Source organism: Piliocolobus tephrosceles, chromosome 7, assembly GCF_002776525.5.
Source record: "Piliocolobus tephrosceles isolate RC106 chromosome 7, ASM277652v3, whole genome shotgun sequence".
NCBI classification, from domain to species: domain Eukaryota; kingdom Metazoa; phylum Chordata; class Mammalia; order Primates; family Cercopithecidae; genus Piliocolobus; species Piliocolobus tephrosceles.
The window spans coordinates 106,221,775-106,248,543 of NC_045440.1; the positions used below are offsets into that span (position 1 = coordinate 106,221,775).

The 26,769-nt window shown below is 42.3% G+C and overlaps 1 protein-coding gene across 10 annotated transcripts in view; it reads right to left on the reverse strand.

The window, feature by feature from the left end:
- The window catches only part of AZIN1 (antizyme inhibitor 1), a 40,635-nt gene extending 17,873 nt beyond the window's left edge, over nucleotides 1-22,762 (reverse strand). For 4 of the 10 annotated variants that reach the window (XM_023225562.2, XM_023225552.2, XM_023225515.2 and 1 more), the window contains exons 1-3: nucleotides 21,378-22,762; nucleotides 15,193-15,330; nucleotides 575-771 (exon numbers count right to left, since the gene is read on the reverse strand). In XM_023225562.2, the coding sequence (XP_023081330.1) occupies nucleotides 575-676 (102 nt within the window). In that variant the 5' untranslated portion in view covers nucleotides 677-771; nucleotides 15,193-15,330; nucleotides 21,378-22,762. Of the gene's footprint in view, nucleotides 1-574; nucleotides 772-7,165; nucleotides 7,329-15,192; nucleotides 15,331-21,377 lie in introns of those variants that run through there. The other 6 variants (XM_026454974.2, XM_023225523.2, XM_026454977.2 and 3 more) reach the window with 3 other exon arrangements.
- Between the last annotated feature and the right edge of the window lie 4,007 nt (nucleotides 22,763-26,769).

Here is a 26,769-nt window from a genome sequence, read left to right on the forward strand (position 1 = left end):
GCCAAGATCGCACCACTGTACTCCAGTCTGGGTGACAGAGTGACACTCGTCTCCAAAAAAAAAAAGAAAAAAGAAAATTGAGAAAAATAAGAAGCCATGTACTGATTAGAAGGTTGGCTGGCATCACATCAACAGATTAAACAGAACATAACTGGGTGCCAGATGCTAAAAGGCATAGCAGGGAAAAAGGGCCATAGGGAGGATTTTTTTTTTTTTTTTTTTTTTTGAGACGGAGTCTTGCTCTGTCGCCCGAGCTGGAGTGCAGTGGCCAGATCTCAGCTCACTGCAAGCTCCACCTCCCGGGTTTACGCCATTCTCCTGCCTCAGCCTCCGGAGTAGCTGGGACTACAGGCGCCCGCCACCTCGCCCGGCTAGTTAGGATTTTTAAATAATGTGGATGGGAATAAAAAATGGATCACTACTCAAGGGGAATGGGTGTGGGGGATGAAGGTCAAGTTAAATCAGATAACATCTGAACCAAGTACTTTTAATCAGATTACCATCTTGGAAATTAAAAAGCATTCATGTTTCAGAGCTTGGAAAATGACAACACTGTATGAGAAGTGGCACTTACCAGGGTATGTTCATAAACATAGTTATCAATAACATTTCCAAGGTTTGTTCCTTCATCCAACAGGCCAACGGAGTAGTTTGCATCATCAATAAATCCTTTCATCTCAGCCGTATTCCACAAAGCCGAAAGTCATAAACCAGGAAAGACAAGAGACGGGCCACCAAGCCTATGTCTGGGTCCTTAGAATATGCAACAAACTGTCAAAATATAAGTTATACAAGTCTGTATTATTCCTATAGACATAATGTACGAGTCAATGAAAGTGTGCTAAGTGCCTAATTTAGTGAGGAATGTATGCAATCATTTTACAATTTCAGAAACATCAGATTATTAATTTCCTTTAACGCCTATTTAAAAAAGCAAATACATGAATTAAAATACATTCACCCAAAAAGGTCAATATAATTTGAAGGGGTAACTCACATACATACACAATATATTACAAGCCTATATGGTCCCCTTATTTACAGAGTTGCAGACCCAATCTGTATTATTATCTTGTTTTGTACGCCTGTAACACACTTAATTTTACCCATTTTAAGAGTAAAGAAACCTAGTGAAGTAAGTATCTGCAGCCAAGAAATCAAAATACCAGTCTCAACTTCCAATATCCTGTCAGCCACATAATAGCACTGCCAGGTAATTGCAGATAAATGTCTTACAAATAAATAAAAGTCCTGGCCAGGCATTGTGGCCCATGCCTGTAATCCCAGCACTTTGGGAGGCCCAGGCCGGTGGATTGCTTGGGCCTAGGAGTTTGAGACCAGTCTGGACAACATAGCAAGACTCCGTCTCTCCTAAAAAAAACAAAAAATTCCCAAGTAGGTGAAGGCAATAAAAATGGGTGAGGGTGGAGGGTGGCTTGAGGGAACAATCTGAAGCTTTGATACAGACTGCCTAGGCCTTATCTCAAGCTAAAATAGTACTAGCTACATCAAGTTAGCAATGTTATGAGGTGAGTTGCTTCGGTGAAATCACTGGACTAGGAGTCAAAAGACCTGGTTCTGGCTGTATCATTTAGGAGAATCTACGTCAATTTCTCTAAACCTCAGTTAACTATCTTAGTTATTTATTCAATAGGTTGTTGTAAAAATAAATAAATAAATAAATAAATAAATAAAGCATATAAATTAAAAACATCTGTTTCAGTGCTGGCTAGACTAGAGCTAAATTAAGCTGTCAATTACCAGAAATGCAAAAACAACATAATTAGAAACTACATTTGTAAGTTAGGTATCTGTACATCCTGAACCAGTTACTAAGAAATCTGATTTTTAAAATGGCTTTAAGCTAAATCCTACCCCTCTCCAATCAAATCAATAAAATAAACCTGCCCACTCCACCCAAGCACTCATTGTCCTGAGGCAGCACATACTGACATATAGGTTTATCTTCTTTGTTGAACTTCACTGGTCCTTAGGTTACTTTAGGAAATAACTTCAACATAAATGAGATAAAACAGGTCCACTAGACAGGATACTACTTAATATCTGGTACTAATTTCTGGTTGCCACATTAATAATGGCACTGGCCAGCTGTCTTGTAGCCTATTTTAAAACCTGCACAGTCTTTCCTGTGTCCTTGATTCCCCCTGCCACCCCCCTCCACCCTCCCCAATGCCCCAAACTAGAGTTCACCCTTGGGTGATGGCCACTGTTCTGAAAGTGTAATCCATTCCAATGGTTCTTAAAAGTGTCAGCATTTTGGCTGCACCGAAACAGTCCTTAATAATAAGCTGTATTAGTCAAATTTCATGAAATACAAATACTCAGTTTTAATTTTTAAAACACTAACAGCTTCATTTTCAAGAAGCTAACTACATTCAGTGCAACTCATCAGATCTCTTTCATGCCATATAACACAGACTGAAAAGTTGAGGATGTTTTTATTTTACCAGGTTGAGGCCTATCTGAATAGACCTAATACTTATGCAGTGAAGTTAAATCACAGCCTGCACATTCTCTTTTTTTTTTTTTTGAGACGGAGTCTCGCTCTGTCGCCCAGGCTGGAGTGCAGTGGCCGGATCTCAGCTCACTGCAAGCTCCGCCTCCTGGGTTCCCGCCATTCTCCTGCCTCAGCCTCCTGAGTAGCTGGGACTACAGGCGCCCGCCAACTCGACCGGCTAGTTTTTTGTATTGTTAGTAGAGAGGGGGTTTCACCGTGTTAGCCAGGATGGTCTCGATCTCCTGACCTCGTGATCCGCCTGTCTCGGCCTCCCAAAGTGCTGGGATTACAGGCTTGAGCCACTGCGCCCGGCCAGCCTGCACATTCTCTAAAGGTTGTTATAATAGGACTGCTGTAAATCTGTGCCCAGAAAATAGGGATTTTAGGCTAAGAATACATGTTTATTTTACGCAATTTAAAGCACCAATTTTGGGGGGATATTCAACTGAGTACTAAGAACAATTAAAAAATAAAGGTCACTCATTTAAAAAGATAAATACAAGAAAATAAGGTTAAAACTTCCTGTTAAGTTTAGCATCACTAACCTTTTTGGCATAGCAGCCAGTTTTCATTTATCCTACTATTAATAAATGAAAAATACGTAATCAAGACTTTTGGCCAAAATAAAATACTTTGAAATGAAAATAAATAAATAAATAGTGTCCTCACTTTATGTCAACAGCTTCTTGCAAACTGCATCTTTTAAGTAAAAGAGGTAAAACGAAACCATTTTTTTCTTACCATTATAATGAAATGTTATTTGAGGGCTTGCTGTACGTCTTTTTACTTAAATTTGCAGTTTCCAAGAACCTACTGATGATGTTCAGTGAGGACTTAATTGTATCTCAGTTGCTAAGTCTCTGATCATAGTCTAATATATACATAGTATTTAGTATTTACTTGAAAAACTTTGGTTATTGATTATAGACCACAACACGCAACTGCTGCCAAATACAGAAGGCCTAGCTTTTAAGTCAGGATAAGATAAACCTCAATTTCCTACAACCATAGTATTCTTAGGAAGGGTAATTTTCCTTTAACAGTCAGGATTCTCAGTACTTATAAAAACATCAGGTCCACTGGATAAAGTCTTACTCACTGACTCCCTACATTCTTCAGAGCTTCTGCTAGAGTAGTACGATGATATGGATAAAGATATTTTTTCCCAAATATTTTCAAACCATGCAATTTCATAGGTTCAACTCTGACTGCCTGCTAAGCTAGCTTAAATCTAACAGTAAACATGTTTATAGCAGTCTCCCAGCCTAAGTATTTCATCTATTCAATATTAATTCTCCTAACCCTTAAAACCACAATGACGGTATTATCTCCATTTATATACTGAGGAATGGAATAATTAAGGAGGTTAGCTCTAGAGCTACTAATGATCAAACAATGTCAAAACATTTAAAACAATATGAAAACCCTGCTTCCCCAACACCCCATCCCTATAAAACACAGGACTTCTTTTTTTGGGGAAATCCAACACAGTTCTCTGTCTCTTTAAAAGAACTTTAACATATCCACATAATCAACTAACCCCTTTCAGACATATGAACACCCATACTTGTTGAAAAATGCTAAGTTTATTCACACTGGTATAAAAACATTATCACGCCTACACGTAGCCTTTCTTCATATGATGTCCCTTTTGCAACAAATCCCCAACTCCACCCCAGGCAACCACTGACCAACTTCTTGTCACTATAAATCAGACTTTTATAGAAGCTAAATAATTTTAAACATCAACTGAAGGCTAAACCAAAACAGTTGACATTTAGTGGCATTATCAACATAAATAAAAATAGTAAAAAACATGACCTCCTCTAAAGGAAAGATAAAATGTTTGTGGAGTTCGCTATTCATCTTTGAAATGGAACTGTCACTTCAGAAGTAACAGCAGAGTTGTTAACCAAGTCCCAGCTGAGTGACAAAGTCATTCTGTTGGAAAAACGAAATAAAATTCATTTGCTATACTGGCAGTACTTGACAAAATGAATTAAGGATCACCTGAATCCATATATGCAGTACATTAACATTTGTTTTCTTTCGTTACACAGAGAACTACAATAAAGTAGTTGATTGAACCCAGTACTTTGGGAAGCTGAGGCAGGATTTTGTGAGGCCAGAAGTTTGAGATCAGCCGGAGCAACATAGGGGAGACCCCATCTCTTAAAAACAAACAAACAAAAAAAACCCAATAAAGCTCTAATGGAGGTTTATTTTCTTTGATGCTCTCTTGAAGGCTTTGAGATTGCTGTAAATTCCTAGCCCAGAGTAGGTACTCAGAAACAAATGGACAAAAGACTTCACAACAAAGAGTGGGGAGTTCTTAAACTTAGGGGTGGTGGTAATGAACCCCTGGAAGTGTATTGAAAAAGTAAGTACATTTTTCCTTTTTTTTTTTTTGAGAAAAGGTCTCACTCTTGTCACCCAGACTGGAGTGCAGTGGCATGATCAAAGCCCACCGAAGCCTCAACCACTCAGGCGATCCTCCTACCACAGCCTTCAATCCCACCTCCACTGAGTCAGTCCCTGTAGCTGGGACTACAGAACATGCCACCATGTCCAGCTAATTTTTTTAATTTTTTGTAGAGAACTCTTTGTTCATAGTGTCTCATTATGTTGCCCCAGACTGGTCTCAAGCTCCTGGTCTCAAGCAATCCTCCCACCGTGGCCTCCCAAAGTGTTGTAATTACTGGCTTGAGCCACTCTGTCCAGCTCCTTCACATTCTTAAAAGAAGCCCATAACTTTGATATGCAAGCAATCCAGATGTACAGTCATGCGTTGCATAACGTTTTTGACAAGGGCAGATCAAATACATGAAGGTGGTCTCATAATACCACATTTTTACTGTACCTTTTCTGTGTTTAGATACACAGATACTTACCACTGTGTTAAACTGTGAACAGTATTCAGTACCAATACACAGGACGGTAGCCTAGGAGCAGTAAGCTACACCATACAGCTTGGGTGTGTCGTAGGCTGTACTATCTAGGTTTCTATAGGTACACTATGATGTTCAAACAACCTATGAAATGTCACCTAAAGACACATTTCTCAGAATGTATCTCTGTCATTAAGCTACCCATGCCTGTGAATGCAAAGCTCAACTATCAGCTACTGTTAAAGACCAAAAGGCCAAAAAAAAAGCTAATTCCTCAAAAGAATTTGTAAAACACAAACACCTCCAGCAACAAGTTTTCTTTTTTTGTTTGTCATCTTTATGGAGAATGGGGTCTTACTACATTGGCCAGGCTAGTCTCTAATTCTTGGGCTCAAGCTATCCTCCCATCTCTGCCTCTCTTAAGTGCTGATATTACCAGTGTGAGTGACTATGACTAGTCAAATTTTCTAATACATCTTGAGGCAACGAACTCTTTGTTCAAATGAAATGCCACTTGGAAACCCAATATTTCCAGCTGAAAAGGGATAAGTAGGTGGGTGAGGTAGGCTGCTTAAGTCTTCCCTATGTTGTGCCCCAATCTCACTGAAAGTCCTAAAAAAGCAGCTCAAATCATACCTCTGGGATCACTGTTTGCAGTTTTCTTAATACATTAGCAAAAATAGTTTACGGTTCCATTGTTACAAAAAGAAAGGTTTATGTTCTTACATTTATGCCTTACTGAAAGCACTAAGAAATATTCTGCCAAAACATTTTCAGGAGGTATTAAAGTTAATTGGTGACAACGTTAAACCAAAAATCTTAGACACTGTGTGTTCTAGGGAGCAACCATGAAAATAAGTGTGCATGTGTTGGGGGTGAGCAATTTATACCTTATGCTAGGTTCACTAAGTTAATCTACCTCAAAACACCACAGGGGGCTGGGAGCAGAGTAATCCCAACACTTTGGGAGGACAAGGCAGGCAGATCACGAGGTCCAGAGATCGAGACCATCCTGGCCAACATGGTGAAACCCATCTCTACTAAAAATATAAAAATTAGCTAGGCATCGTGGCACACACCTGTAGTCCCAGCTACTCAGGAGGATAAGGCAGGAGAATCGCTTGAACCCAGGAGGTGGAGGTTACAGAGAGCCAAGGTTGTGCCACTGCACTCCAGCCTAGCGACAGAGCGAGACTCCGTCTCAAAAGAAAAACAAAAACACCCCCACAGGGACTCTTTCCAGGATGTCTCCATACTCTCCACTAAGAATGCAGACTCAAACCAAGGTGATACATCAAAGATCTCCCTGCAATTCTGAGTGGAAATAATTCTCAAAAGAAACTGTACCACTTCTTCTGGCTTACATATCAGAAACAGGACTGATATTATCAATAGATACTAGAAAGTATTCTCTACTCACAAGCACTTTTAAGCTATTTTCAACCACCTTATTAACATAAGGTTGAGAAAGCTCAGGTTATTTTACACTAATACAGTAGCGTATAACCATAATACTACTTTTATTAATAATTTCCTCTTAGACTCATAACTGAGAAGAAAAAATATGTAACATTCCTTATTCACACCTTCATATTGGTGTTTTTTGTTAATACATTTTTCCATGAAGAGCTGCCAAAAGAAACAAAAGGCTCCAAAGAACCACACACTGCTCCCTGGAGCCTTTCATGAGGCCGCTGAGTCCTCATGTTCATCGACAGGGTAGCTCCAAGAGTAGCGGCTGCAGCAGCTGGGCACTTGCCTTGTTACACACCTGCTACAAAGGCTTCTACAGTTGATTGTACTTCAGAAGAAACTGATACATCTCTCAAATAATCACAAGATAATTCTGGCAGCAACAGCCCACTTGACACCAAGCTGGATGAATATGAGTCTTGGATTTCTGAAGTGAAGACCTCCCTGGAAGTAGAACAGGGAGAGCTGAAAGGTTGAGAATACTGTTTCAGAGATACCTAAGCAGGAAACCCAACCTTAATACATCAACCATTTTTCTAAAAGGATTTTTACTCATTAAAAATGAGAAGATATTCTGAAATTTATACTATTACTGTTACTCTGAAGATGTCTAAGTGCATTTCTACTTTTATTTTTACATAGGCATTTGATGATTTAGCACCCAGCTCACAGCTTTAAAAATACACAATGTTGCTTAAGTCCCCTCTGCATTCTACCTACAACAAAAAATGTTACTTACCACATAGAATACCTTTAAAAGTAATTGACCAGAAGAGCACTAGAAGCTTCTAAAGAATGACTCTGGTACTATAGATGTGAGACCTCGAGTAGGTCTGAATCACTACAAAAGAATTCCAGGAAGCTACATACTGAAACTGGTAGGAAATCCTATAAACTGAGCGATCATAAGATCAGGTAAACTTCTGCCACCCTGGACCCCAAAATAAGTGATAGACAATAACAGCCTACATCGAGTACTCAGAATAAATCAGGACAAGGCTTGCTTCAATAAGAAAGCCAGTAATTAATCACAATGCATACCCCTAAAAATTATTTTTCAGGTGATAAGGTTGAAAAAAACCGAGTAACCCTAGTGAAAGAAAACTAAAGGTGACAGATAAAGAATTCTTTTAAAAGACAGGAACAAGAATGAATTGGAAATAATCAAGGGGGCAAAAAATCCTAAAGGTTATAAGCCCAACAGGCTAAGTTTGAAGTGCCTGTGTAAAGACTGCCCAATGAACTACCTCACCATAAATATTAAAATGTAGCTTAATGAGAAAACGAAATACACAATTCTCACAGCAATATTATTTTTGCATGTGGAATTAACACAATTAGACTCCCTTAAAAATGATGTCTTGACTATTCAGTGTGAAGACTAAATTTGTTTTTCTGGAGATAATGTGTGTTTACTAAAGTGTGTGTGTACCTGCACACGAGTGAAGTATTTACAACCCTTTGGGCAATTAAGATGTGATAACATTAAAGATGACTATTACAATACAACATGAAGTACACAATCATTTTAATTTCAAATTTTCTAGCTTTCCTGGTTACAATTAAGCATAGGGAATAATCCTTTAAAGAGACACACTATTTTGGTAACTTTAAGGCAGAACTCATTGCCTGCCTGTCCCCCACTCACCAAAGGAAAACATACAGAATACATGTGCAATACAGTAATTGCAACCAAGACCAAGTTAAGCAGGTTATTAAGAAATAAGATGCTGGCTGGGCATGGTGGCTCATGCCTATAATCCCAGCACTTAGGGAGGCTGAGGCCGGTGGATCATGAGGTCAGGAGTTCGAGACCAGCCTGGCCAAGATGGTGAAACCCCATCTCTACTAAAAATACAAAAATTATTCGTAATTTTTGTATTTTGTAATTATTACAGGCGCAGTGGTGGGCACCTGTAATCCCAGCTACTCAGGAGGCTGAGGCAGGAGAATCGCTTGAACCAGGGAGGCAGAGGTTGCAGTGAGCCAAGATTACGTCACCACCCTCTAGCCTGGGTGACAGAGCAAGACTGTCTCAAAAAAAAGAAGAAAAGCAAGAAATAAGATGCAATACTTCAGAGGCCCCTGTATATCTCCCCCAAGTGGTGGTGGGTACATCTCCCTTAGAATTTGTTTAGACCTTCTCTAACCATCATTCCTTTGTTACTTAATAGTTTTATTCTTCTATGCGACCTAAAACAGTGTTGGGCAGTATGCTACTTTACATTCTGGTACTAGAGTCCTTATTCCACTGACTGGCAGTTTAAGTAGCACTGATCCAGGGACTACAGTCTATACCTGGGACTGGAACTGCTAAATTGTTAGTGGCAAACAGCTTTCAAGTCTTTTGCTCATTTTCTTGTTTTTGCCTTTTATTTATCTGAAGCAGCTCTTCATGAATTAAGGATAGCAAACCTCTCATTAGGAGGATTATTTTGAGGAGGATTGTTTTGTCGGAATTTCCATGTTGAACATACCAGGATAACCCCATCCTACCTTTGGTCATGCCAATGTAACATGTTCATGCTGAACCTACATGCACTAAGAAGATACCAAACTTGTTTGGGAGATCTTTGCAAACTGGACATCAGAGGATCCATGCAGTAAAGAGCAAGAAGCAGATAAAAAGTGATCTGAAGTCAACATAAAGCTCATACTGCCAACCACAGTGGCTAACACCTGTAATCTCAGCACTTTGGGAGGCCGAGGAGGGCAGATCACCTGAGGTCAGGAGTTCGAGACCAGCCTGACCAACATGGCGAAACCTTGTCTCTATTAAAAATACAAAATTAGCTGGGCATGGTGGTGTGTGCCTGTAATCCCAGCTACTTGGGAGGCTGAGGCAGAAGAATCGCTTGAACTAAGGAGGCAAAGGTTGCAGTGAGCCGAGATTGCACCATTGCACTCCAGCCTGGACAACAAAAGCAAAACTCCATCTCAAAAAAAAAAAAAAAAAAAATTAGCAGGGTGTGGTGGCATGCACACCATGGCTGGACCTCATGATGGCTGGCTATGGTCTAGGCAGGTTGAACCTGACTATCCTAATCCCTGTAACCCAGTATGCTATACAGTATTTTCTACTCATGCATAATGTAAAGAACAGTGGATTATCAAAAAGAATAGCTAAATATCTGCTTTAGTTAACTTGTGACAAATTGATGATTTGACTGGGCATGGATGACCCTGGAATGGAGGAAGGACAAAATATCTGTGCTCCCTGGGGCCTTATCAGTATGTAAGCATTTCACTTGGAAGAGTCTCCTTAGGCTTACCTGAACAATGGGCAGTCTAGAACAGTAGCCTACCATATACTAGATTTTACAGTTTACAAGCCCTTCTCAAATATGCAATATCTCATTTATTCTAATGGAAGTTGAATATCGCAAAAGGGATTGGTTTACCTGGGACTGGGGTGGGGTGTGGGGAGACCCAAACTGGAAAACTCTGAAACAGGCTGGGTGAAGACTATGATGGAACACACAGATTGGCAGTATTAATTTTCTCAGCTAAACTAACCTCTGTAATAAATGCAAAAGCCATTTATCCCCTTTAAAAACTGGTCTATGGCTGGGCACGGTGGCACATGCCTGTAATCCCAGAACTTTGGGAGGCCAAGGAAGGCGGGTCATGATGTCAGGAGTTCGAGACAAGTCTGACCAACATGGTGAAACTCTGTCTCTACTAAAAATACAAAATTAGCTGAGCATGGTGGTGCATGCCTGTAATACCAGCTACTCACGACGCTGAGGCAGAAGAATCGATGGAACCCGGGAGGTGGAGGTTGCAGTGCGCTGAAATTGCGCCACTGCACTCTAGCCTGGGCAACAAGAGCGAAACTCCATCTCAAAAAAGAAAGAAAAAACTGGTCTACATTGCTTTCCAATCTTTTTGACCTTCCTAAAAAAAAAAAATGCTATATTTGCTCAAAGCAAGAAATACCCTATCTCTAAAACTTTGTTTATCCATTAATATGCTAGTATTCACATTCTGCTCTTACAGAATATTTTTTTTGCAACTTTACACAAGCACTGACACACCACTGACTCTACTTTATGCATGCCAAGGGGATAAACAGACTGTATTTCAACGATAGTGGTTTCACTCATCTTTTTGGTCAAAGAGTATCAACTGCCATTAATGAATGTTATGTTAAATTTGCTCGTATCACAGTATCCTTAAAGTATCAAAAATCATCTGTGAGAAATTAAATGGGGGGGGGGGAAGAGAAGAAAAAAAAAGTACCAAATATCAAAACTAAAATTTTCCCCTTTCTCTGCAGTCAGGGTCAACAACCTCCCTTTTCTATGAGACAGTCTTGCTCTGTCTCCTAGGCTGCAGGGCAGTAGTGCCATCTCGGCTCACTGCAAACTCCGCCTCCTGGGTTCAAGCAGGCCTCAGCCTCCCTAGTAGCTGGGATTACAGGTGTGCACCACCATGCCCGACTAATTTTTGTATTTTTAGTAGAGACAGGATTTTGCCATGCTGGCCAGGCTGGTCTCAAACTCCTGACTTCAGATGATCCGTCGGCCTCAGCCTCCCAAAGTGCTGGGATTACAGGCGTGCGGCACCGCACCCAGCGATAACCTCCCTTTTTTACTGACAATTTACAGCGAAACATGAGGAAGAAGTACTAACAAATTAATAAAGAACATCTTTCCAGCCAGGTGCAGTGGCTCATGCCTATAATCCCAGCACTTTCAGAGGCAAGGGGGCAGGGAGGAGGATCACCTAAGGTCTGGAATTCAAGACCAGCCTGGCCACATGGTGAAACTCATCTCTACAAAAATACAAAATTTAGCCGGGCATAATGCATAATGGTGGGTCCCTGTAATCCCAGCTATTCTGGAGGCTGAGGTGGGAGAATCACTTGAAGCAGGGAGGCGGAGGTTGTAGTGAGCCAAGATCACACCACTGCACTCCAGCCTGGGCGACAGACGCAGACTCCGTTTCCAAAAAAAAAAAAAAAAAAACACCTTTCCTAGTTACAATAATCCTAATTAGGTAGGGAGCTCCTACTAAGGCATGTGTACATACTAGGAGACAAAATGTGAATATTTAAAAACTGATGTACTTCTGAAGTTCCTCCTACAGGTATAGAGTTGACTAATCACAACCAGGTAAAAAAAAATTTTTAGAGTCCATTTAAGCAAATCAATTAACTGAATCCCTTTTCCACACTGCACAACATTAAAGGGTATGTGACAATGGTTAATTCAATCTGACCTCATCACTGGATCCACTATGAGAAGCAAACTTAGCTTTCTACGTTTTAAAATATTTTCCATTAGGCTAATTCATTAATTATAATTGAACCTACAACCAAAATAAATAGAAGACTAGTCCACTGGAAAACCTTTACTCCAGCATTAAGACCTAGGGGATTCCCTCTTTTTTTTTTGAGACAGAGTTTTGCTCTTGTAGCCCAAGCTGAAGTGCAATGGCATGATCTCGGCTCAATGGAACCTCCACCTCCCGGATTCAAGCGACTCTCCTGCCTCAGCCTCCCAAGTAATTGGGATTACAGGTACCTGCCACGACGCTCGGCTAATTTTGTATTTTTTTAGTAGAGATGGGGTTTCACCATGTTGTCCAAGCTGGTCTTGAACTCCTGACCTCAGGTAATTCACCGCACCTGGCCTAGGGGATTTCTTAAAAGGCTCGCAAAAACTTTTTCACAATTAGGGGCCCATTAATCTTTGATGTTGACCTTAAAATATTTTGTTAAGATATTTTTACAGTGTTCACATACTACATTATACACACATTCTAAGTTATGAAAGAAAAGCATTATGTAAGCAACTTCCAAAGTTTCCAGATACTTAATGGAATTAACTATCTCAAAATTCAGGTGGTTGATTTAAAACCTAACTCTGAAGCCAATTCTGGATCTCAGACTACCTGCACTGGAATCCTAGTGGACCAGTTCAAGTAGAGTTCATATAGCTACATGCTTTGCAATGCTATGGGCCAAGTAATTTCCATGAAGGCTGTTTTAACTCCTTTTAATGGTTTCCAAATAATATTGTTGATCTACAGAAAAGTAACGCCAGGATTTTGGTGTCCAATAGAGCAAACTGTTACTGATTTGTAAGGATAAACACATTCCTGGAATGCGGAATTTTCTCTTGCCAATTTTACAAATTCTAGTCAAGAAACTTTTGGGGCCAGGTATCTTTGTGAATTCAGAATTCTCCAGATTTTTGAACAATAATGTAGTACACATACTTTACATATGTTATGTAATACTCTTCAGGAGAATGAGTCAGCACCCTGCAACCACAATATTTCTGCAGCAAAATTTAGGAATATTAACACTAAATGGGATAAGTAAAGATAAAAATAGCCTCAAATCAGCACAGATTCAGGTCAAGCTTTTTTTTCCCCCCCCAAATCAGTTAAAGTCACATTAAGGAAGCTATAAAAAAATTATTTTCAAGACTTCTGGATTTCAGAATGCTATGAAAAAGGGATTGTGTACCTGTAGCTTTATAGCAAAGCATCAAATATGAGACATGCAAAATTAGAAGATTACCTGTGAACATTTAAACAAGTTATATTTATTTGACATAATATACATTGTACCTGGACATAATAAAGTTAAAAGCCAATTACTCTGGCTGCCAGAACCTGCAGAATAAATAATCTTTAGCTTCTATCTGCTCCAATTCCTCCTACCCAAAAAGGAGGAGACACTACAGACTTTCTGAATCCTACATTATTAATATAAAGACTACTTTTCCCTGATTTTGCAGAATCTTTCAGCTCACTGACAACAGTCTCTCAAGTTTCTAAGAGGAAACACCAGTAGAAATATTGAATATAATGCAAGGTAACTTTTCTTTAAAGAAAGAGACTTGAATTAAAAGAAGGACTATCTTTTATTATGGTCTTCCTCAAAAGATGAAGCTTGTTCTTAAATTTCTGCCTTGGAACAGATTCACAACTATGATGGTAACTAACAGATTGCAGCACCCAAAAAGGTTTTAAATCTCCAAGCCAACTTGGGAGAAAAACATCAGGTATATTGCAAACAGAATAGATGGACTAACAAAAATTAGGCAACTGACTTAGCATTGAAATGGCGATGACCCCGCTTCTCTTTAATATGCACACAAGCCACCTGGATATCTGATTCAGGTTTGGGTGAGGTTGAGATTCTGTATTTCTGTTCTAGGTGAGGATGCTCATGCAATTCATCCGAAGACTACACTGCATAACCAAGGACAGTAATATACTCAAAAAAGAAATTGACAGTTTTAGACAAAAAGAACTGTTCCAATCCAACATTATGTTATAGCTGGGATTCAAAACACAGGCATTTGCTCAAATTTACACAGGTAGGAGAGAGCCAGTATGGGAAACCCTCTAGTCAACATTCTAAGTCAAAGCTTTCAAGAAATCTTACTATTTAAACTGTGTTTCCTTCTCTTTAGCCTTAAAAATCTGTTTAAAATTCTAATTTGTATTAACATCAAATGTTTGCTTTAACATACTCTAATTAGAGCAAACATTTTTATCCAATAGGGATCTGTTTAACAAGATCAGATTAAAGAAACACTAAAACTGATACCCTCAGCTTTCCTGAAAACTTACCTCCAAGTCCCTGACCAAACTTAAAAAACGCTTAAATTTTAATACCGAAATTCAAATTTCCGTAAAAGTCTATACACCACAAAATGTATGAACCCACACAAATCTAGCAGCCCAAATTTAGTTTACTGTGGAATTACATTTTGCACAGGGGCTCAATTCTAAAGTAAAATCCACACATAGAAAAGCAAGTATAGTTAAAAACTATCCTTGAAAATCTTTTTCATGTTGGGAGACATGCCACCTTAAATAGATACATATAAATACATATATTTATATATATCTAAATACTTATTTTAATACCATATATAGATATATATATATATAAATTTAGATATATATGTAGCTCTATCATCTTTCAGCAAGTCCTCTAAAAACAGTTTTTCCTACCAGCTGAGTAGCAAAAATCATTTCACTAAGTTAAATGGTTGGATGATGTGATAAACTACAACTTAAATCCCAAAAGCCCTCTTCAACTTATATTTTCTAAGTTATGCATTCAAGATAAAGTTTTAAACGATCCAGTCATTGATAAACAACGCACATAACTAAAGCAGTCAAGTCTGTAAACAGTAACTGTCATATCTCTATTTCAGAAATTTAAAAGTCACTACACTTTAAGAGGTAAATACAATTCCAAATTCTGAAAAATACTAAGCAAGGCAGCACTCTTCCTTAGATTTTAAAGACCTCCTCCCCCCCAACAAATGTGCAAATACTTACATGGACAAGTTGGGAGATGGAACCCCCCTATCATCAGCTAGGTTCCCAAGGTGGCTCAGCGTTGAAGTCGAACTGCTCTCTATACAGCACTTCTCCTAGGCCCTCTGGGTAGTTGTATACTTGGTCAGAAAGTTCGCCCTAAAAGAAGGAAATAGAAGTAGCAGAAGATAGTCCTATGTTAAAAAAAAAAGTTTAGGCTGACTTAAACATAAACTGTAGAATACATGCTCATTTTATAACAATGTTTCATTAAAGTCACATTACACAAATGATGTTTTCAAAGGGTTTACCACAGTACCAAGTACTTTATGTAGTAAACATTTCCAAGCTGCTGTACTATTAAAAATTAACAGAACTCCATGTCATGGCCATCTTACCAAGTTGTTTTATCTGCCAACTCATGAGTTACCAACCTTCATTTTTGAAAATGAAAACTTCATTTTTGCTTTTATTTGTCCTCTAAAATTCCACATTTTTAAGTGACCCAGAATTTAAAAAATTCCAAGTAATGTATATGTAAGACTTTATATGAATAATGGACTAGCATGATGTAATAGTTTGGAACCACCCAGAACACTCTTCTACTACTCAAATAACTTCTTTGCCTTTTACATTTTAAGTGTAGAATTCCACAATACCAAAAGAAGATTTTAACTTAGCTAATGCATTGTATATGTATCTAAAGTAACTTTTGAGAAACACAAAATAACTTGAGAACTACCTTATAATATTAAGCAACTAATCTCTTAAGATTTATCTCCTCATATCTAACCTATTTAAGACATAATTCATTCTATTATCACCAGCAGCAAATAAATGTGATAAGTGCACAGCACACTATACAACATGCTAGGTGAGTTTTAGACATTATCACTCATCACCTCTAAGCTAAAATGATATACCTACGTTTCTATTTGTAATTCAGTGGTTACTGTTTTAAAGTAATATAATCTGATGGGATTTGCTAGAAAGGGGTGGTAAGAAGGAAGCAAGAAAATCAGAAATATAAAGTCAAGAGTTGGAAGGATTTCAGAAGCATTGAAGGCATACCTAAAGTGTATCACCAGGATCAAGGCACTCCTGGTGGAGGCAAAATGTTTCATCTATCTAGGAGGAGAAACTGATCACATGCTCAATGAATGACGTTTATGGATAATGAGGAAAGAACTCCTACAAACATGTAATGATGATAATAATCTTACATTAGATTCCAAATAATGTACTACTCCATAAAACATTCTGATTCTTTCAACACCGACATAATTTTTTAAATAAATAAAAAGTTGAGTCATGATGGGGACAGATCATTCTCAATTATCCTAAGGAATAGGATCAGATACTCTGGGTAAGACATTATTCATCTTTTCCTCAATACATATATCCACAGCTATTTTGCTGCTTAATGCAACCCAAGAGCAATGATGTGAAACATTAAGGACATTAAATGTCAGACATTCCAGAATGTTCCTCTGTGAGAACCCTACAACATTTCCATTTAACAAAAAGATACTGGTAGGGAATGAAGGCTCTAGAATTTGAAAGGAATTATTTAAATAGAAAAAATAAGGCTAGACGCAGTGGCTCCAAGCCAGCGGATCACTTGAGGCCAGAAGTTCAAGACCAGTCTGGTCAAGATGGTGAAATCCCATCTTCTACTAAAAATACAAAAATCAGCTGGGCATGGTGGTGCACACTTGTAATCACAGCTACTCAGGAGGCTGAGGCACGAGAACTGCTTGAACTCAAGTGGCAGAGGTTGCAGTGAGATTGTGCCACTGTACTCCAGCCCAGGCAACAGAGTGAGACCCTGTTTCCAAAAAAAGAAAACAAAAAAGAAAAGAAAAGATGAGTCAGGTGTGGCAGTATGCACCTATAGTCTCAGCTACTGAGGAGGCTAAGGCAGGAGGACTGCTTTGAGCCCAGGAGCTTTGACTCCAGCCTGGGCAACACAGCAAGACCCTGTCTATTGAAAAAGTGCATAGGATAAGCACATTCAGATAAACACACAGGATAGATAAGCCCTTCTTATAAGCACTTACATACAGGATAGACAGAATGTTTATCCTGACAGGATAAAAAAGCATGAAGAAGGAGTTGTTAAATGGAAATGCAGAGAAAAGGCAGTATAGAAAAAAATAAATTATTGCCGGGCGCGGTGGCTCAAGCCTGTAATCCCAGCACTTTGGGAGGCTGAGGCGGGCGGATCACTAGGTCAGGAGATCGAGACCATCCTGGCTAACACAGTGAAACCCTGTCTCTACTAAAAAATACAAAAAAAACTAGCCGGGCAAGGTGGCGGGCACCTGTAGTCCCAGCTACTCGGGAGGCTGAGGCAGGAGAATGGCATAAACCCAGGAAGTGGAGCTTGCAGTGAGCTGAGATCTGGCCACTGCACTCCAGCCTGGGCGACAGAGTGAGACTCTGTCTCAAAAAAAAAAAAAAAGAAAAAACTAAATTATTTTCACTTAGAATGTTGTATGTAAACACTGCAAATTCTCCAACAACACCTTAGAGAATAGCACAGAGAGGGCTCAGTTGGTCAGTAAGATACAAGAAGCATTTTATGTAATTTTTAAAAATTTTCTTAAAAAATAGAGACGGGGTCTCACCATGTTACTCAAGTTGGTCTTGAATTCCTGAGCTCAAGTGATCCACCCGCATCAGCCTTCCGAAGTGCTGGGATTACAGGTGCAAACCACCGTGCCCAACTACAAAAACTTCCTATCACTTTGACAGTAACTATTCCAAACTTAGTATCTTAAATCTCTGAAAACCAATGCCTTTACCAATGATTTTAAAAATTGTTCTATGGTATTCTTTATAAAAACCCCAAACCCCAGTTTAATCATGAGAAAAACATCAAGTAAACTCCAAGTTTAGGGGAGGGGAGTATTCTACCAGATACCTGACAGTGCTTTTCTAGACTGTGATAGTAATGAAAAACAAGGGAAGACTGAGAAACTGTCACAGACCAAAGGAAACTGGGGAAGACCTGACAACTAAATACAATGTGGTAACCTGGATTCTGGAACAGAAAAAAAGACATTAAATACAATGTGGTAACCTGGATTCTGGAACAGAAAAAAAGACATTAAAGAAAAACTGGCGAAATTCAAATAAAAATCTCGAAAGTGGCCGGGCACGGTGGCTCAAGCCTGTAATCCCAGCACTTTGCGAGGCAGAGACGGGCGGATCACGAGGTCAGGAGATCGAGACCATCCTGGCTAACACGGTGAAACCCCGTCTCTACTAACAATACAAAAAACTAGCCAGGCGAGGTGGCGGGCACCTGTAGTCCCAGCTACTCAGGAGGCTGAGGCAGGAGAATGGCGGGAACCCGGGAGGCAGAGCTTGCAGTGAGCTGAGATCCAGCCACTGCACTCCAGCCTGGGTGACAGAGCGAGACTCCGTCTCAAAAAAAAAAAAAAAATCTCGAAAGTAGTTAATAGGGCCAAAGTCAGTTTCTCAGTTTTAACAAAAGTACTGTAATAATGTAATATATTTCTAATAACTGAGTGGTAAGTATGCAGAAACTGTATCTTTGCGACTTTGCTGGGCAACTAAAATACTCCAAAATCAAGTTTATTTTATTTTATTTTTTTTGAGATGAAATCTCTCTCTTGTCCCCCAGGCTGGAGTGCAGTGGTGCAATCTCAACTCACTGCAACCTCCGCCTCCCAGGTTCAAGTGATTCTCCTGCCTCAGCCTCCCGAGGAGCTGGGATTCCAGTCGCCTGCCACCACGGCTGGCTAATTTTTGTATTTTCAGTAGAGACGGAGTTTCAGCATGTTGGCCAGGCTGGTCTCGAACTCCTGACCTCGATCCATGCGCCTCGGCCTCCCAAAGTGCTGGGATTACAGGCGTGAGCCACTGCGCCCGGCCTAATAAAGATTATTTTTAAAAAATCAACCAAGGGATAGTCACCCAATGGGCTACTACTCAGCAACACAAATAATCTACAGATAAAGACAACAGGGATGAATATTAAAAATGTGCTGAGTTAAAAGAAGCCTTTTACACCAAAGAATGCATACTGTATGATTCTATTCAAGCGGAAATTCTAGAATAGAAGAAAATAATCTATGGGTTAAAAAAAAAAAAAAAAAATCAAGATCGACCGGGCGCGGTGGCTCACGCTTGTAATCCCAGCACTTCGGAAGGCCGAGGTGGGCGGATCACGAGGTCAGGAGTTCGAGGCCAGCCTGGCCAACACAGTGAAACACAAAAATACAAAAAGTAGTTGGGCGTGGTGGCGGGCGCCTGTAATCCCAGCTACTCGGGAGTCTGAGGCAGGAGAATCGCTTGAACCAGGGAGGCGGAGATTGCAGCGGGCCGAGATTGTGCTACTGCACTCCAGTCTGGGCGACAGAGCTAGACTCCATCTCAAAAAAAAAAAAAAAAAAAGGTCATGGTTGGCTCTGTGGTGAGTGGGAGAGGATTTGAAAGGACAAGAAAAAACTTTTAAAGGTGATGGCGATATTCTACATCTTGATAAAAGGTTTAGGTTACACAGCTGTATTTTCGTCTAAGTTCATCAAATTGCATACTTAACACTTGTGGGTTTACACTGATGTGAATTTTATCCTCTAAAATTTAAAAAATAGTAAGCGGTACTGAGCTCTATTTAATATGCATATACTAAAGTTGGAGGGGTGAAGTGTTCTGCTGTCTCCAGCTTAGTTTGAAATGCATCAACAAATGAGGCAAAATGTTAACTGCAGAATCTAGGTGGAAACATAACTCTTTCACCTTCTGTTTGAAAGTGTATGTAATAAAACCTTGGGGGAGAAAGGCACCGACTACTCGACCTCACTTATCACCACCGATAATCAATTTATTTTGGAGTCTTTCCTACTTAAACTCCTCGGGGCTTATTTCTCTTCATGATCAGCATCTGCATGCTCTAATTTATGTAAAAGAAATTAATCAATAATGAGGGCCTTTCTAGACAATCATGAGCCATATTTCTGCCAACCCCTGCTATATTCGATGTGCTTTGATGTACTTCTACTTTGTGCTTTGATGTATCTCTACGTCAACCTTTGCTGAGCGCAAGGCAATTCCCCCTCCTTTGAGTCCTTACATTCCCACCCAGTCTGGGAATTCACGATAGAAACACGACGGGACACAGAACTAATACAACCAAGATGCCACCACAAAATCCAGTTAAATGTGCTGAAACATGGGGCGGTAAACCGTGTCCTCGACTGTTTCGGGTTTCTGAACCAGCAGCTTAGTCTATGAAACACACCTTCAGGATAGATACCGTGTAAATGTTAGAACACGTCACCAGCAACAACCGTTGGCAGTCAAGACAGTAGCTGATAAGCCACCCGTCTACCAATCTGCCTCGTTCTGCCCAGGAACCGTGGCGCGGACGGAAAAACGAAGCCAGGGTGACTAATCCTCAGGCTCCAGGAGGTGACTGGGGTGAGTGAAGGCGACTTGACCCAATCAGGAGCGCCGCAGGGGCGGAGCAGCAGCCCCGAGGCTTCCAGAAGGGGCCAAAGGCCTGTCGCTCGCTACCTGACACCGGGGCTTCCCCGCCGCCAGGCCCCAAGTAGCGTCAACTTTCCTCCACCAGAGGGGGACCGCGCTCCTCGCGCCCCCCAGGAATCCGGCTTCCTCCGCAGCTGTCACCAGAGGCCGGCGCGGGGCCCGCCCCGCCCCGCCCCGCTCCATTCATAACCAGGACCCCAGCCGTTGCAGCCCACAGCGCCGCCCGCCCGCCGGGCTTCTGCAGGCGAAGGCGACGGCGGCGCAGCGCCGGGTAGGGGCTGCGGGACCCCGGCCCCTCAGGGTTGCGGCCGGGCCCCCTCCCCGGAAACAGCAATGCACCACGGGAGAGGGGTGGGGGCCGCACGCTGCCAGAGGGGACGGTAACCCCCGGCGGCGAGACCCCCGCGCGCGCCCCCACTCGCACACGCCCCCTCGCCCCAACCACTGCGGCTCCGGCTCCGCCGAGCGTCCAGCAGCCGCCCGAAGGTCCCGAGGCGCGGCCCGCCGCCCAGCCCCGCCGCCGCCGGCGGGGGCACAGACAGCCGCCACACATGCCGCCGCCATGTTCGAGACGGCCGGCTGCGGGGACGCCTAAGGGTGGCGGGGCCCAGCCGGAGCCCCCCGGCCGACCCCCGAGGCCAGCCCCGCGTCCTGGCCCCTCCCGCGCTCCTCGGCTCGGTACTCACGTGAGATAACGGCCCAAAGAGTCGGGTAAAGCGTCTTCTCTTTTTCGGCGGAATTTTTAAAGAGGGATGTGGTTACCTTGAGCAGAAATACCCAAGGCGGCCTGGGCCATAGGCTGCGGGAACGACGTGGGGGTAAAAGCGCGGCACCGACACCAGCTGTGCAGCAGTGGCGGCGGCGGCCGAAGGAGAAATAGAACAGCGCAGGCAAAAGAAGAAAGGCGCGGTCTGGGTGGGAAGAGGATTCGGACTCGTAACACCGCAGAGCAGCAGAGTGAGAAAGGATGAAACGAGGCAGAGAGGGCGACGGCAGGAGAAAAAAGGAAAAAAGGAAACGCAGCGGCCGCGATCAGAGCCTGAGAGTGTGAGAAGGCGGTGCCAGCGACGCCAGTATTTATATTAGGGGGCGTGGCTTGGTGACATCACAGCCGGCCGGGCAGCCGCGCGAGGGGGGCGGAGCGCGGCTGCCGCCGGGAGAAAAGGGAGGGGGGCGGAAGAGGAAGGAGGACTGAGCCCGGGAGAGAGAGGCGAGGGGGTGCGCGCGACCGGGTCATGCGGGGTGCAGACTGGCCGGTAGCTTCCCGCCCTCCCGCCACCCGCAGCTCCCCGGCAGGCTGAGGGCGGCCGCGTGGATGTGGGCTGGGAGAGGGAGGCGGCTCGGCCGGAGCGCGCCGTCCGCCCGCCCCCCGCCGTCTCTCGGACGCCTGCGCTCACGCTGCGGGGCCCAGCGCATTGTGAGCCTGGTCGGGCTCCAAGCTGGCAGCGTATGAGAGCTCTCCTGGGCCGGAGGTGGCGCGACCCCTGTGCGGCCTAGAGTGGGCCTGGGGTAAGCCTGTGTGGGCGCCGCTGCCGAGCCTTCCCGTCGAGGTCCCTCCGCTTTGTGAGGCCTGTAGTCCACCCTGGGGACTGTCTTCCCTGGCTGAGGCGCCCGCCCTCGGGGATGCGGTACTCCTTTAGGGAAGCGAGTTCCTCGTGGCCAGAAAGGACCGGCCCAGTGTCCGGGTGTTAAAAAGGGTTGTGACCGCGTGAAAATGTCCTCAGTGCTCGTACGTTGCAATACGGTGCAGTGGAAATTTTTTAAAGGAATATGGCTTTTATGTCTTCATTTTTAAAAGGATTGGTGCAGTCAGTCCCAAGCAGGACCTGCTTTGGAGAGGGGATTACTGATGTTACAAGTGTACGTTACTTCAATCCCCTAGGCCTCATTTTCGCGGTCGTTTTAATTTTTCTACTTCGCAACAGACTTTTTTTTTTTTTTTTAATTGTGGGTTCTGAGATGATCTATATAGCTTTTAATTTATTTCCATCTTTTTTAGATGCCTTAGCATGATCGTGATCAGAGACCCCGAGTTCTTTCGCGCTACTATGCTTTGCAACCCAGACACATAGCACAAATGGAATATGTATTGACACACCCCTCTAAAGTTAAGATCTTTGATATTAAGACCCTGACTTTTCCCCCTTTCATTCTTCCGAACCCTTTGTGTACTTTGAGCAGCACTGTGGTTGATTAATAAATCATCAAATGGGAAAGAAGAAAGCGACCTTCCTAAGTGGAAAAGTAGGATATCTTGCGAGGCTGAATGAAAGAGTATTCGGTAGAATCAGGAGCTGTGGATGCATTCCTGATTTTGTTTTTCCTTATTTTGCTCGGCTATATCTTGGCTCTGTCTTTCATTTCTTGAAAATTCTGTTCCATTCAGAACATTTAAAAGCACAGCCAATCACTAGACCCTCTCTGGTGGAGGAAGAAAAACCAAAGATGAATACAACATTTGAAACCTTGCTTACAATCTAGCAGGGGAAATAAGACAGTGATACAAAATAAATTGTTGACTGATACAAATAAAATGCTGCAAGGACCTAGTGGAAGGAAGAGATGATTGCAGCGAAGTGAGAGAAAGGCTGCTGGGGAAAGGTACAGAGTGATTTTGAGAAAAGCCGTTCTAGACAAAGGTGCTTCCTTTTTCACCAAACTCACCTGTTTGGTGATTTTGAGAGTAGATGTTCCAGTGTTCCAGGCAAGGGAAACATGAGAGAAGGCCCAGAAGTGGGTGGGTTTAGAGAATTGTGAGTAGCCTTTCTGTTTCCAGCATAGGGGCATGGTTGGTTGCAAATGAGATTGAAAGCGTATATTAGGGAGACATCAAGACATTGGAGGCGGGGCGCGGTGGCTCACACCTGTAATCCCAACACTTTGGTAGGCCGAGGAGGGCGGATTACTTGAGGTCGGGAATTCGAGACCAGCCTGACCAACATGGAGAAACCCCGTCTCTACTAAAACTACAAAATTAGCTGGGCGTGGTGGCACATGCCTGTAATCCGCTCAGGAGGCTGAGGCAGGAGAATCGCTAGAACCCGGGAGGCGGAGGTTGCAGTCAGCCGAGATCACACCATTGCACTCTCCAGCCTGGGCAACAAGAGTGAAACTGTGTCTCAAAAAAAAAAAAAAAAAAAAAAAAATTGGACTTTATTCTGGAACTTTATTCTGGAAGCATAAACAGGAACATGATATGCTCAAAAATATGTTTTTTAAAAGATTACTCCGGCACCACTGGATGGGATTGAAAAGAGGTAGAAAATTTGGAAGTGAAGGAAACTCTTATAGCAGTTTTGTGGCGTGTTTTTTTTTTTTTTTAGTACTAACGGGGCCGGGCGTGGTTGCTCAGTTAGTGGCCGAGTGATGGTGTGGTGGCCTAGCACTTTGGGAGGCTGAGGCAGACAGATCACTTGAGGCCAGTAGTTTGAAACCAGCCCGCCCAATGTAGCGAAACCCTGTCTGTACTAAAACTACAAAAATTAGCCAGGCGTGCTGGCATGTAGTCCCAGCTACACGGGAGGTAGAGGTTGCAGTGAGCTGAGATTGCACTACTGCACTCCAGCCTGGGCAATGGAGATGGACTCTGTCTCAAATAATAATAATAATAATACTAAAAGTACTAAGGGGATTCAGAATGAATGGGAGGGAAAAGGCATAGAGAGTAGAGATAATCTTGACTTTCAAATGAGATGAGAAGGTGTCAAATGATTTGGGGATATTAAGCTTATCAACAGGGAGAATTCTGGAGCCATGAACAGAGATAGAAATAGAAGTACCCGGCCAAGCACAGTGGCTCACGCCTGTAATCCCAACACTTTGGGAGGCCGAGGCGGGCGGGTCACGAAGTCAAGAGATCGAGACCATCCTGGCCAACATGAGGAAACCCTGTCTCTACTAAAAATACAAAAATTAGCTGAGCGTTGTGGTATGCGCCTGTAGTTCCAGCTACTTGGGAGGCTGAGGCAGGAGAATGGCATGAACCCAGGAGGCAGGGCTTGCCGTAAGCGGAGATCACGCCACTGCACTCAAGCCTGGGCAACAGAGTGAGACTCCATCTCAAAAAAAAAAAAAAAAAAAAAAAAGAAGGACTCAGTTTGGAGGGAGTAAGATGAGGCTGGGATTTTTTGCTTTGTGCGTGTGTGTGTGTGCGTGTGCAACAGTGTGTCACTCTGTCACTCAGGCTGAAGTGGAGAGGCACAGTCTCACTGCAGCCTCCACCTCCTGGGACCAAATGATCATCCCATCTCAGCCTCTGAGTAGCTGGAACTACTGGTGCACCATCAAGCCTGGCTAACTTTTTGTGAAGACAGGTCTTGCCATGTTGCCCAGGTTGGTTTTGACCTCCTGGACTCAAGTGATCCACATACTTCGGTCTCGCAAAATGCTGGGATTATAGGCATGAGCCACCACACCAGGTCTGAGGCTGCTCTGATATAGAGTTTGAGCTGTTGAAGAAATAGCCAGGTAAAAATGATCCAGAGGCCTCTGAAAATGGGGAGATCTAGAACCCTTTGGGTGTGAATTTGGGAGCCTTTCCTACAGATGATAACTAAGGAATTAGTGAGGTATACAAGAAAAGGGTATAAGCATAGGATCTGTAGAATGCCAGAGAGAAAAGACAGCAGCAGAGAAGACCAAGAAGCCAAAGAAAATCACAATAGTGCAATGCTATGCTATTCAAGGAGGAGGGTGCTTATTGCAAAATGGGATGATCAGGGTTGTCATATACTCAAACAGGTTGCAAAGGGGATTCTGATTTTGCCAAATGGCAAATCATTGGTAAACTCCAATCTCATATTAAAATATTTGGGTTTATCAATGCTGTAGGAACTATATGCCATAGGAGCCTAACTCTTATTTAAATCAACTTGTCTCTGGCAAAATTGGTTTTGTTATGCAATACGTGGTTTGACTTAAACTTACAGTTTCCAAGAACCTATGGATGACATCAAGTGAGGATGTACTGTGTTAAGTACTATTGTATATAGTAGATTACGGCATTGTAGTATTATAGTGTATTATTGCAGTCTTAACAGTTGGGAGTATGATGTGTTTTAGTTCCCTGCCAGCCCACAGAATTATTCAGACGAACCAATAAAATTTTGTTTTGAAATTCAAGGCGCATCTCACTTTCTTTTTTTTTTTCTCTCCTAAGAGACTCTCGCTCTGTTTCCCAGGCTGGAGTGCAGTGGCATGATTATAGCTCACTGCAGCCTCCACCTCCTGGGCTCAAGCGATTCTCTCACTTCAACCTCTCGAATAGCTGGGATGACAGGTGTGCACCACCATGCCTTTTTTTTTTTTTTTAATTTTTTGTAGACACGGGGTTTCACTATGTTGTCAGAGCTAATCTCAAACTCTTGGGCTCAAGCAGTCCTCCCACTTCAACCTCCCAAAGTGTTGGGATTACAGGTGTGAGCCACCACACCCAGCCTATCTCACCTTCTTGATACTACAAAATCTTCCTCAGTCCCCCTGTTTGTTCTCTTTGCTCCCAAGTGCAATCCCTGTGTGGGCCTGCATAGCTTACACTACTTTCCTCCTCTTGTCTGAGGGAATTTGTGACTAATAAACTGTTGTCGATCTTTAAAGAAAAAAAAAGTTTGGGTTTATATTCCAAAGGCATTGGAAAAGGCTTTATTCATGGAAATGATATGCATTTTAGAACAGGTAAGAAAGTGGGGCTGAGAAGGTAAAATACTCTTAAGTTTATGGCAGGCAGAACATATGAGAAGCCATTGTAGTCATTCATGGAGAATAGTAAGGGCCTGGAAAGAATTTTCTCTATAACCTTTAACACAGTAATATCAGTAGAGTAGGAGAAACAGGAAGTTGTAAAGGGTTGAGTGAGGAGCTGTTGCAGTCAGTGAATGTTGACTTCTTTTTAGGTAGATGATGCTGGACCAGGGCCTATGCCAACATAATTTACTCCATGAAGCAACGCAACAATATTTATTATGAAAACTGTGTGCCCACATGATTAGTATTTGTGTATTCAGATTTAAAGAATAATCCTAGCTTTACATAAATACAATAGAGCCTTCAAAACTATACTACAGTAGGCCAGGCACAGTG